At 38.3% G+C, this 13,696-nt stretch overlaps 1 protein-coding gene across 2 annotated transcripts in view; it reads left to right on the top strand.

The window, feature by feature from the left end:
- The window catches only part of ELMOD1 (ELMO domain containing 1), a 45,708-nt gene that overhangs the window by 13,525 nt on the left and 18,487 nt on the right, over positions 1 to 13,696 (top strand). For both annotated transcript variants that reach the window (XM_068555445.1, XM_068555446.1), the window contains exon 6: positions 13,042 to 13,175. In XM_068555445.1, coding sequence (XP_068411546.1) covers positions 13,042 to 13,175 — 134 coding nt within the window. The remainder of the gene's footprint in view (positions 1 to 13,041; positions 13,176 to 13,696) is intronic.

Genomic DNA, 13,696 nt, shown 5'->3' with positions numbered 1-13,696 from the left:
CAGAGGCAGCTGCTGGTTTAGGATGTCTTAAGGCAGCCTATCTGCTGGTGGGTGGGGCTGTGTCTCCATCCAGTCAGTTCCTTGGCCTGAGGTACCCCAGTGCTGGTGCCTACAGACTGTTGGGCCAAGGCAAGTCTTGTTCCTGGGTCTAATTAGCTCGAGGGAGGATTCTACAATGGTGCTTGCCAGCACCATTGTCCATGTGGTAGAATGAACTCCCCAAAATAGCAGCCATAAATGTCTATGTTCTCAGGGAGAGCTGCCGTTGTCTCCTGCCTCTCTGGGAGACTCTCCAAGATCAACATAAGTGTCTATGTTCTCAGGGTGAGCTGCAGTTGCCTCTTCCTCTCTGGAAGACTCTCCAAGATCAGCAGGCACCTATCAAATTACTGTTTCTTCCCTGGGTCCTGCAGCATGTGAGATTTTGTGTGTGCCCTTTAAGAGTGAAGTCTCTATTTCCCCCAGCCCCTTGGGACTTCAGAAAGAAAGACCCGCTGGCCTTCAAAGTCAATGCTCTGGGGGCTCATCTTCCCAGTGCAAGACCCCCAGGCTAGGGAGTCTGATGTGGGGCTTGGGCCTCTCACTCCTTTGAGAGAACCTCTGCATTTGTAATTATTCTCCCATTTGTGGATCACCCACCTGGGGTATGGGACTTGACTATATTGCAACTCCACCCACTCCTACCATCTTTTTGTTGTTCCTTCTGTTTATCTTTAGTTGTAGAAGATCTTTTCTGGTAGGTTTTGATCCTTTGCATCAATGGTTGTTATGCTGATAGTTGTGATTTTGGTGTGCCTGTAAGAGGAAGTGAGATCAAGGTCTTTCTACTCTGCCATCTTGGCCAACCTTGGGTATGTTTACTTTAGAGATAAGCAAATTACAAGCATTTCAGTCCAGGCTCTGAGTCACACAGCTAGTATATTATAAAGCCAGGACTCTTCACCCCTACAATAGGCACTTTGAGGGAAGGCATCTTTTCTACCCTCAAGTGGCTTGCAGTCTAATTGGGGAGGTACTCTGCATCTACAAAAATCACTAAATCTTATCCATAGAGCTTCTCCAAAACACCTCTCAAATGTTTTCTGTTCCCACTGCCTTATTCTAGCCATAATCTCCAACCTGAACTATTAAAATAGCCTTTTAATTCTGCCACTAACCATTAGCCTCCTCCCTTCCATCTTCTAAAGTACCACCAGAGGGATTATCTAGTCATGTTATTCTCTAGGTTACAAACTTCAGGTTCTCTATGTCTGATCGTAGAAAACCCATGCATCTTAGCATGCATTTTGGACCCTTTCCAGTTTATTTCTTTAAGCTATTTCTCCTCTATCCCATTATGTACAGTCTGTTTCCTCCATGCTCTGTCATTCACCATGACCCATGCCATCCTATATACCCAGGTATTTGCTCATGCGGTTCCCTGTAACCCATTATTCTCACAGTAGAATCTGGCTCTTTTTAAAAAATTGTTACTCATTGAGTTTTGAAATCTTCTCTAGCAAATTCAGGAGTGAGATCTTTATTCTCTTCTGTTAATTCAAATTCCACATCTGATAATAAAATCAATAATAATAACACATTCATTGAGTGTTTAGTATGTGCCAATTGTTAAAGTAAGTGTTTTATAGCATTATTTCATTTAATTGTCACAATAACCTTGCAGTGAGATATTGGTATTATCCTCATTTTTCACATAGTTAGAAAGGGCTCTTAATTCCTGCACTACACTATCTCTTGAGAGAAAAACCATGTCTTGTTCACATTTGTATTTCCAGAGGCTGGCCCATGGTTTGTATTTAACTTCTTGAGCTTAGGCTTCTTCATCTTTAAAATGGGTAATTATACCCTTGTTATCTACTTCATAAAATTGTTTAGAGCTAGGGTAAGCAAATTAAGGCCTGTAGGTCAAATCTGACCTGCCATCCATTTTTCTAAGTAAGGTTTTATAGGAACACATCCACGCTCATTCAGTTATATGTTGTCTTTGGCTGCTTTTGTACTCCATTGGCAAAATTAAGTAGTTGTGGCAGTGACCTTATGGCCAACAAAGCCTAAAATATTTACTATCTAGCTCTTTATAGGCAAAGTTTGCTGACCCCTGGTTTAGAGGCTTGGGTGATATATTGCCATATTGTTTAATTGCTTTCATTTATATAAACATAGGAGACCATTATCAGTGTTTCTACTTACAAACTATGAAAAAGAAACCTGGATTTTATGGTTGTTTAAACATAGGCTGGGATAAACATAGGCTGGGATAAAACTGATTACATCACATGTAGCACTGTCCATATGATTTATTCAAATGGACATTTCTATTAAATGTTTTCTAACCAAATTAATAGTAAAGGTAAAAATTTAGGTGGATTCAAGTACTTAATAGAAAAAAATATAATCCAGAATTAAAAGATCTCCTGATGGGTAGAGCTGCTTCTCCTAGAATGAATGGAAGGACAAATGCCCTTGCTCTTTCTGTTCTGCAGCAGACCTGAGACAGGGCAGAAGTGTTCAAATAAGCTTGAGATAAACACTGAATGAAAAGAGAAGAGAATTAAACAGAGCACAGGCCATGACGGATGATGGGCTGACTCAGCGTGCAGCCTCCACATCTGTAGCTTGTCACCTGCCATGGGAATCACCCTTCCTAGCTCTCATCTCCTGCACTTGGCAGGTGGCTTTGTAATAACTCTACTCCCAGTAGTACAGCTTTGGATGGCTAGACTCCTCAGATCCCCCCACCAGAGGCCCACCACCTTAGTTCAGATTTCCAGTCAGCTTCCTAGGTACAAGAAATGACCTTACCTTTCAGAGCTACCCTCCCTCCTCCCTTTATTTTTCAAGGAAGAACTTATCTATCAGAAGAGAATCTAGTAACTCAAGAATTCTTACAGGAAATGTAATACTTGGTAGTATTTCATATAAGTGGTTTAGCATAATCGACTTTCATTTTCCATGAAAGTGACCTGTGTTAAAGCAGACAGTATTAAGAACTTATTAAGAACACTTTTTAGCCATTCATCTAGTTTGTTGTGGTACATGAAATTATTAAAATAGAATTTCTTTTTTGTAATTTATTTTTGAAGTATTTTATTATTCAAACCTTTTACTCTCCCAAAGTATTCCCTGAATGAAGGAGGTTTATAACTTAGTTGTAGACATGAAATGCTTCCTGTTGCCATTTTACTCCACTCACTTGATGAGACCAGATATTTTTAAACTGTGTAGGGCCCTGAGATTACTTCCAATCATTGTTCAGGTGAATGTGATGAGCTTTGCAATCTGTTTCCTTTTGTTTTGTTTTGTTTTCATTGTGGCAGTAACCAAATCAGTTCCCAAAGGATTTTTTAAAGGAGACATTTTTTCTCAGTTTTTAGTACTCTTCTGATGAATTAAAACTTTTTCTGTTTTGAAGAATACAGAGCACTGGCAAATTCTTATATGTACAATATAAAAAGAGATTTCTTATACCAATGTTTTGCTTTCAAGCATGATAGATTTACTTTCTTTCCTCTGAAATTTTTCTCTCACCTTTTAGATTGAATTTACCTATTGTGCTAAAACATAAAATATTGTATCATTTGAATAATAAGTAATTTTGGATTACTGCCTAAAATAACTTTGATGAATTACAACTTTTTTTTGGTTAGTATTTCCTGTCTTGGACATTGCTTTATACTATGTCAAATGTGAGAGTTCACTATAAAGCAAGATGTTTGTGTATTACTGTTCTGTTTAAGCTTTAAAATCCATATAACGTAGAATTAGCAATTTAAAAGATGAATTATGTCATGCAGCTCAATATTAAAAAAACAAACAACCCAATCAAAAAATGGGCAGAAGACCTAAATAGACATTTCTCGAAAGAAGACATACAGATGGCCAAGAGGCACATGAAAAGCTGCTCAACATCACTAATTATTAGAAAAATGCAAATCAAAACTGCAAAGAGGTATCACTTCACACTTGTTAGAATGGGCATCATCAGAAAATCTACAAACAACAAATGCTGGAGAGGGTGTGGAGAAAAGGGTACCCTTTTGCACTGTTGGTGGGAACGTAAATTGATACAGCCACTATGGAGAACAGTATGGAGGTTCCTTAAAAAACTAAAAATAGAACTACCATATGACCCAGCAATCCCACTACTGGGCATATACCCTGAGAAAACCATAATTCAAAAAGAGACATGCACCCCAATGTTCATTGCAGCACTATTTACAATAGCCAGGGCATGGAAACAAGTTAAATGCCCATCAACAGACAAATGGATAAAGAAGATGTGGTACATGTATACAATGGAATATTACTCAGCCATAAAAAGGAACGAAATTGGGTCATTTGTAGAGACATGGATGGACCTAGAGACTGTCATACAGAGTGAAGTAAGCCAGAAAGAGAAAAATAAATATCGTATATTAACGCATATATGTGGAATCTAGAAAAATGGTACGGATGAACCATTTTGCAAGACAGAAATAGAGACACAGATGTAGACAACAAACGTATGGACACCAAGGGGGGAAAGCGGTGTGGGGAGAGGGTGGTGGTGGTGGTATGAATTGGGAGATTGGGATTGACATATATACACTAATATGTATAAAATAGATAACTAATAAGAACCTGCTGTATAAAAAAAATAAAAGAATAAAATTCAAAAAAAAGATGAATTATGTCTTAAGTAGTAATAGGAAATTTTATATATGTCCCTGTCGATAATGAAGATATAATATAAAATATTATTAATAGTCTAAAAAGTAAATTTGTTTACATGCCTGTCTTTATTTACTAGAAAGAACTTATGTTTTGAAATTACATGTTTATACAGTTGTGGGTCTCAGACTTTCTCCCTCTCTCAAGTAATGATATGTGCTGAGTCTATCTTTCTATACAAAGTTTAAAAAGTACAACCAGTTTCTTAAGCAGTGAAGAGCATAGTGTTTAGAATTTCTATTTGTCCATTAAAATATAATTGATCATAATTAAAATTATTTTAGGTAACTCTTAAAGATGATAATAACTTTTGAGGTTTATTCATGAACATGACTGATTTTTCTTTTTTTTTCTACTTTTTTAGTTTGTTTATTTACTTATTTATTTATTTTTTAACATCTTTATTGGAGTATAATTGCTTTACAACAGTGTGTTAGTTTCTGCTTTATAACAAAGTGAATCAGCTATACATATACATATATCCCCATATCTCCTCCCTCTTGTGTCTCTCTCCCTCCCACCCTCCCTATCCCACCCGTCTAGGTGGTCACAAAGCACCGAGCTGATCTCCCTGTGCTATGCAGCTGCTTCCCACTAGATATCGATTTTACGTTTGGTAGTGTATATGTCCATGCCACTCTCTCAGTTTGTCCCAGCTTACCCTTCCCCCTCCCCGTATCCTCAAGTCCATTCTCTAATAGGTCTGCATCTTTATTCCCGTCCTGCCCCTAGGTTCTTCATGACCTTTTTTTTTTTTTTAGATTCCATATATATGTTTTAGCATACGGTATTTGTTTTTCTCTTTCTGACTTACTTCATTCTGTATGACAGACTCTAGGCCCATCCACCTCACTACAAATAACTCAGTTTTGTTTCTTTTTATGGCTGAGTAATATTCCATTGTATACATGTGCCACATCTTCTTTATCCATTCATCTGTTGATGGACACTTAGGTGTTTCCATGCCCTGGCTATTGTAAATAGTGCTGCAATGAACATTGTGGTACATGACTCTTTTTGAACTATGGTTTTCTCAGGGTATATGCCCAGTAGTGGGATTGCTGGGTCATATGGTAGTTCTATTTTTAGTTTTTTAAGGAACCTCCATACTGTTCTCCATAGTGGCTGTATCAATTTATATTCCCACCGACAGTGCAAGAGGGTTCCCTTTTCTCCACACCCTCTCCAGCATTTATTGTTTGTAGATTTTTTGATGATGGCCATTCTGACTGGTGTGAGGTGGTACCTCATTATAGTTTTCATTTGCATTTCTCTAAGGATTAATGATGTTGAGCATTCTTTCATGTGTTTGTTGGCAATCTGTATATCTTCTTTGGAGAAATGTCTATTTAGGTCTTCTGCCCATTTTTGGATTGGGTTGTTTGTTTTTTTGGTATTGAGCTGCATGAGCTGCTTGTAAATTTTGGAGATTAATTCTTTGTCAATTGCTCCATTTGCAAATATTTTCTCCCATTCTGAGGGTTGTCTTTTCTTCTTGTTTATGTTTTCCTTTGCTGTGCAAAAGCTTTTAAGTTTCATTAGGTCCCATTTGTCTACTTTTGTTTTTATTTCCATTTCTCTAGGAGGTGGGTCAAAAACGATCTTGCTGTGATTTATGTCATAGAGTGTTCTGCCTATGTTTTCCTCTAAGAGATTTATAGCTTTATACATCTTACATTTAGGTCTTTAATCCATTTTGAGTTTATTTTTGTGTATGGTGTTACGGAGTGTTCTAATTTCATTCTTTTACATGTAGCTGTCCAGTTTTCCCAGCACCATTTATGGAAGAGGCTGTCCTTTCTCTATTGAATATTCTTGCCTCCTTTATCAAAAATAAGGTGACGAGGTTTATCTCTGGGCTTTCTATCCTGTTCCATTGAACAGGATATTTCTGTTTTTGTGCCAGTACCATATTGTCTTGATTACTGTAGCTTTGTAGTATAGTCTGAAGTCAGGGAACCTGATTCCTCCAACTCCATTTTCCTCTCTCAAGATTGCTTTGGCTGTTTGTGGTCTTTTGTGTTTCCATACAAATTGTGAAATTTTTTGTTCTAGTTCTGTGAAAAATGCCATTGGTAGTTTGGTAGGGATTGCACTGAATCTGTAGATTGCATTGGGTAATACAGTCATTTTCACAATGTTGATTCTTCCCATCCAAGAACATGGTATATCTCTCCATCTGTTTGTATCATCTTTGATTTTATTCATCAGTGTCTTATAGTTTTCTGCATACAGGCCTTTGGTCTCCTTAGATAGGTTTATTCCTAGGTATTTTATTCTTTTTGTTGCAGTGGTAAATGGGAGTGTTTCCTTAATTTCTTTATCAGATTTTTCATCATTAGTGTATAGGAATGCAAGAGATTTCTGTGCACTAATTTTGTATCCTGCTACTTTACCAAATTCATTGATGAGCTCTAGTAGTTTCCTGGTAGCATCTTTAGGATTCTCTATGTATAGTATCATGTCATCTGCAAACAGTGACAGTTTTACTTCTTCTTTTCCGATTTGGATTCCTTTTATTTCTTTTTCTTCTCTGATTTCTGTGGCTAAATCTTCCAAAACAATGTTGAATAATAGTGGTGAGAGTGGGCAACCTTGTCTTGTTCCTGATCTTAGTGGAAATGGTTTCAGTTTTTCACTATTGAGGAAGATGTTGGCTGTGGGTTTGTCATATATGACCTTTATTATGTTGAAGTAAGTTCCTTCTATGGCTACTTTCTGGAGGGTTTTTATCATAAATGGGTGTTGAATTTTGTCAAAAGTTTTTCAGCATCTACTGAGAGGATGATATGGTTTTTATTCTTCAATTTGTTAATATGGTGTATCACATTGATTGATTTGCGTATATTGAAGAATCCTTGCATTCCTGGGATAAACCCCGCTTGATCATGGTGTATGATCCTTTTAATGTGCTGTTGGATTTTGTTTGCTAGTATTTTGTTGAGGATTTTTGCATCTATGTTCATCAGTGATATTGGCCTGTAGTTTTCTTCCTTTGTGACATCTTTGTCTGGTTTTGGTATCAGGGTGATGGTGGCCTCGTAGAATGAGTTTGGGAGTGCTCTCCCTCTGCTATATTTTGGAAGAGTTTGAGAAGGATAGGTGTTAGCTCTGCTCTAAATGTTTGGTACAATTCACCTGTGAAGCCATCTGGTCCTGGGCTTTTGTTTGTTGGAAGATTTTTAATCACAGTTTCAATTTCAGTGATTGTGATTGTTCTGTTTATATTTTCTGTTTCTTCCTGGTTCAGTCTTGGAATGTTGTGCTTTTTTAAGAATTTGTCCATTTCTTCCAGGTTGTCCATTTTATTGGCATATAGTTGCTTGTAGTAATCTCTCATGATCCTTTGTATCTCTATAGTGTCAGATGTTAGTTCTCCTTTTTCATTTCTAATTCTGTTGATTTGAGTCTTCTCCCTTTTTTTCTTGATGAGTCTGGCTAATGGTTTATCAATTTTGTTTATCTTCTCAAAGAACCAGCTTTTAGTTTTATTGATCTTTGCTATTGTTTCCTTCATTTCTTTTTCATTTATTTCTGGTCTGATCTTTATGACTTCTTTCCTTCGGCTAACTTTGGAGTTTTGTTATTCTTCTTTCTCTAATTGCTTTAGGTGTAAGGTTAGGTTGTTTATTTCAGATGTTTCTTGTTTCTAGAGGTAGAATTGTATTGCTCTAAACTTCCCCCTTAGAACTGCTTTTGCTGCTTCCCATAGGTTTTGGGTCGTCGTATTTTCATTGTCATTTGTTTCTAGGTATTTTTTGATTTCCTCTTTGATTTCTTCAGTGATCTCTTGGTTATTAAGTAGTGTATTGTTTAGCCTCCATGTGTTTGTATTTTTTACAGATTTTTCCTGTAATTGGTATCTAGTCTCATAGCGTTGTGGTCAGAAAAGATACTTGATATGATTTCAATTTTCTTAAATTTACCAAGGCTTGATTTGTGACCCAAGATATGATCTATCCTGGAGAATGTTCCATGAGCACTTGAGAAGAAAGTGTATTCTGTTGTTTTTGGATGGAAGGTCCTATAAATATCGATTAAGTCCATCTTGTTTAATGTATCATTTAAAGCCTGTGTTTCCTTATTTATTTTCATTTTGGATGATCTGTCCATTGGTGAAAATGGGTTGTTAAAGTCCCCTAGTATGATTGTGTTACTGTCGATTTCCCTTTTTATGGCTGTTAACATTTGCCTTATGTATTGAGGTGCTCCTATGTTGGGTGCATAAATATTTACAATTGTTATATCTTCTTCTTGGATTGATCCCTTGATCATTATGTCACGTCCTTCTTTGTCTCTTGTAATAGTCTTTGTTTTAAAGTCTATTTTGTCTGATATGAAAATTGCTACTCCAGCTTTCTTTTGATTTCCATTTGCATGGAATATCTTTTTCCATCCCCTCACTTTCAGTCTGTATGTGTCCCTAGGTCTGGAGTGGGTCTCTTGTAGACAGCATATATATGGATCTTGTTTTTGTATCCATTCAGCCAGTCTATGTCTTTTGGTTCGAACATTTAATCCATTTACATTTAAGGTAATTATTGATATGTATGTTTCTATGACCATTTTCTTAATTGTTTTAGGTTTCTTATTGTAGGTCTTTTCCTTCTGTCATGTTTCCTGCCTAGAGAAGTTCCCTTAGCATTTGTTGTAAAGCTGGTTTTGTGGTGCTGAATTCTCTTAGCTTTTGCTTGTCTGTAAAGGTTTTAATTTCTCTGTCAAATCTGAATGAGATCCTTGCTGGGTAGAGTAATCTGGGTTGTAGGTTTTTCCCTTTCATCACTTTAAATGTGTCCTGCCACTCCCTTCTGGCTTGCAGAGTTTCTGCTGAAAGATCAGCTGTTAACCTTATGGGGATTCCCTTGTATGTTATTTGTTGTTTTCCCCTGCTGCTTTTAATATTTTTTCGTGGTATTGAATTTTTGATAGTTTGATTAATATGTGTCTTGGTGTGTTTCTCCTTGGATTTATCCTGTATGGGACTCTGTGCACTTCCTTGACTTGATTAACTATTTCCTTCCCCATATTAGGGAAGTTTTCAACTATAATCTCTTCAAATATCTTCTCAGTCCCTTTCTTTTTCTCTTCTTCTTCTGTGACCCCTACAATTCAAATGTTGGTGCGTTTAATGTTGTCCCAGAGGTCTCTGAGACTGTCCTCAATTCTTTTCATTCTTTTTTCTTTATTCTGCTCTGCAGTAGTTATTTCCACTATTTTATCTTCCAGGTCACTTATCTGTTCTTCTGCCTCAGTTTTTCTGATATTGATTCCTTGTAGATCATTTTTAATTTCATTTACTGTGTTGTTCAGCATTGTTTGTTTGCTCTTTAGTTCTTCTAGGTCCTTGTTAAACGTTTCTTGTACTTTCTCCATTCTATTTCCAGGATTTGGGATCATCTTTACTATCATTACTCTGAAATCTTTTTCACATAGACTGCTTATTTCCTCTTCATTTTTTTGCTCTGGTGGGTTTTAACCTTTTTCCTTCACCTGCTGTGTGTTTCTCTATCTTCTCATTTTGCTTAACTTACTGTGTCTGGGGTGTCCTTTTCACAGGCTGCAGGTTTGTAGTTCCCCCAGGGGCTAAGGTTGGTTCAATGGGTTGTGTCAGCTTCCTGGTGGAGGGGACTAGTGCCTGTGTTCTGTTGGATAAGGCTGGATCTTGTCTTTCTGGTGGGCAGATCCACGTCTGGTGGTGTGTTTTGGGGTGTCTGTGACCTTATTATGATTTTAGGCAGCCTTTGTGCTAGTGGGTAGGGTTGTGTTCCTGTCTTGCTAGTTGTTTGGCATAGGGTGTTCAGCATTGCAGCTTGCTGGTCATTGAGTGGAGCTGGGTCTTGGCGTTGAGATGGAGATCTCTGGGAGATTTTTGACATTTGATATTACATGGAGCTGGGGGGGGGGGGTCTCTGGTGTACCAATGTCCTGAACTCAGCTCTCCCACATCAGAGGCACAGGGCTGACACCCAGCCGGAGCACCAAGACCCTGTCAGCCTCACGGCTCAGAATAAAAGGGAGAAAAAAAGAAAGAAAGGAAAAATAAATAAATAAAATAAAATAAAGTTATTAAAATAAAAAATAATTATTAAAAATAAAAAAAGAAGGAAAGAAGGAAAGAAGTTAGCAACCAAACCAAAAAACAAACCCACCAATGATATCAAGTGCTAAAAACTATACTAAAAGAAAAAAGGACAGTCATAACCCTAGGACAAACGGTAAAAGCAAAGCTATACAGACAAAATCACACATAGAAGTATACACATACACACTCACAAAAAGAGAAAAAGGAAAAAAATATATATGTCATTGCTCCCAAAGTCCACCACCTCAATTTGGGACGATTCATTGTCTATTCAGGCATCCCACAGATGCAGGGTACATCAAGTTGATCGTAGAGATTTAATCTGCTGATCCTGAGGCTGCTGAGAGAGATTTCCCTTTCTCTTCTTTGTTCGCACAGCTCCTGGGGTTCAGCTTTGGATTTGGCTCCGCCTTTGCGTGTAGGACACCTGAGGGCATCTGTTCTTCACTCAGGCAGGACAGGGTTAAAGTAGCAACTGATTAGGGGGTTCTGGCTCACTCAGGCGGGGGGGGGTGCAGGGGGAAGGGAGGGGTATGGAATGTAGGGCGAGCCTGCGGCGGCAGACGCCAGCATAACGTTGCAAGAGCCTGAGCTGTGCCATGTGTTTTCCCGGGGAAGTTGTCCCTGGATCACAGGACTCTGGCAGTGGTGGGCTGCACAGGCTCCCGGGAGTGGAGGTGTGGATAGTGACCTGTGCTTGCACACAGGCTTCTTGGTGGCTGCAGCAGCAGCCTTAGCATCTCATGCCCGTCTCTGGGGTCTGCGCTTCTAGCCGCGGCTCACACCCGTCTCTGGAGCTCGTTTAGGCTGTGCTCTTAATCCCCTCTCCTCGCGCACCAGGAAACAAAGAGGCAAGAAAAAGTCTCTTGCCTCTTCAGCAGTTCCAGACTTTTTCCCGGACACACTCCTGGCTACCTGTAGCACACTAGCCCCCTTCAGGCTGTGTTCACACAGCCAACCCCTGTCCTCTCACTGTGATCTGACCTCAGAAGCTGGAGCCTCAGCTCCCAGCCCCCGCCCACCCCTGCAGGTGTGCAGACAAGCCTCTCAGGCTGGTGAGTGCTGGTTGGCACTGATCCTCTGTGCGGGAATCTCTCCGCTTTGCCCTCTGCAACCCTGTTGCTGTGCTCTCCTCCATGGCTCCGAAGCTCCACCCCCCACCCCACCACCCACCGTCTCTGCCAGTGAAGCGGCTTCCTAGTGTGTGGAAACTTTCCCACCTTCCCAGCTCCCTCCCACTGGTGCAGGTTCCGTCCCTATTCTTTCGTTTCTGTTTTTTCTTTTTTCTTTTGCCCTACCCAGGTACGTGGGGAGTTTTTTGCTTTTGGGGAGGTCTGAGGTCTTCTGCCAGCGTTCAGTAGATGTTCTGTAGGAGTTGTTCCACATGTAGATGTATTTCTGATGTATTTGTGGGGAGGAAGGTGATCTCCGCCTCTTACTCTTCTGCCCTCTTGAAGGTCTCCCTACTGATCTTTCTTTATTCAGCTATATGATGCTTGTTTACTCTTACCCTTGTTATAGATGAGAAATGAAACTCATCAGTTCACTTTTCTTTTTATTAACAATGCTACTAAAAGTTTTGTTTATAAAGTGAGATAATCATCTGAGGATTTGAATAATGCATACCCTCAAATTTTTTCCTCTTCTCCCCTTCCCTTTATTCTCTTAAATATTTTTGAAGACTCCAAAGAACTTTTGTAGAAGATTGTGTGTATGTGTATATATTTATACATACATACATATGTATGTGTGTGTGTATATATATATATTTATATATATATATATATATACACACACACACGCACACATATATACATACACACACACACATTTCTGTTTACGAGCTAAAACAGAAAGATTAAAAACACCAAAATATACAAGTGTACATTCCATTGCCTTCAGAGCAATGAGATCATCACATATCATTCAGCCTCTGGAAAATTCCACCGTATTCTTATGAGAAGATGAGAGTGAAAGACAAGTAACCTCTTAGTTTTATTGCAAAATAGTTTTTAACCTCCCAGGCTCTCTGAAAAGGTCTTAGGGTCCCTCCTAGGAGTCTTTTGATCATACTTTGAGAGCTGCTGTCATAGATAATTGAAAGATGATCAAATCTTCAATTGTAATGTATTTGCATATATTCTGATTTCCAAAGTTCCTCTTAATAATGTAGTTTACTAAATTTCAGTCAATAAGGAAGAGTATTATATTTGTGTATATCAACAGGCTAATTTTTTTCTTTTCTTCAGTTATGGAAATTCTTGAAGCCCAATACTCCGCTGGAATCCCGGATTTCTAAGCAGTGGTGTGAAGTTGGTTTCCAAGGTGATGATCCTAAAACAGATTTTCGAGGAATGGGACTTTTGGGACTGTACAATTTGCAGTAAGTAAAATGAAGAATGGTTGAGTTTTAAAGTGATGTCCTGGTCTCCTCATACTGAAATGTCAAAGTTGATTTATTAGTCCCAAAAGCCACTTACCAGGAGACTCTAAGAAAACATTCAAGTCCTCTGACTTGAACTCAGGTTCATAAAATTTAAAAAGCTACTACCATCTTCCTTTTATCTGGCAAACTTCATGGGTTCTTTTAAACAAATCTCAAATTTATTTTTAATTTTTTATTATGAAAAATTTCAATTACATTCAAAAACAGAGGAACGATTATAAAGAACTCCCTTTACACTGATCACCCAGATTCAGTAACTATTGTGATTTTGAAATACTTGCAACACTTGTTTTTTTGGTAGAAGTGTGTTAATGAAAATCCTATACTGTTTGTTGTTTCACCCTAATATTCCAATATATAGCTCTAAAAGGCATCAATATTACCTTACATTAACCCCAATGACATTATTACACCTAACAAAATTAACAATGATTCTTTGGTATCATCTATATCCTGAC

Source organism: Eschrichtius robustus, chromosome 11, assembly GCF_028021215.1.
Source record: "Eschrichtius robustus isolate mEscRob2 chromosome 11, mEscRob2.pri, whole genome shotgun sequence".
In the NCBI taxonomy this organism is placed as follows: Eukaryota; Metazoa; Chordata; class Mammalia; order Artiodactyla; family Eschrichtiidae; genus Eschrichtius; species Eschrichtius robustus.
This window is presented reverse-complemented; position numbering and strand designations above follow the sequence as displayed.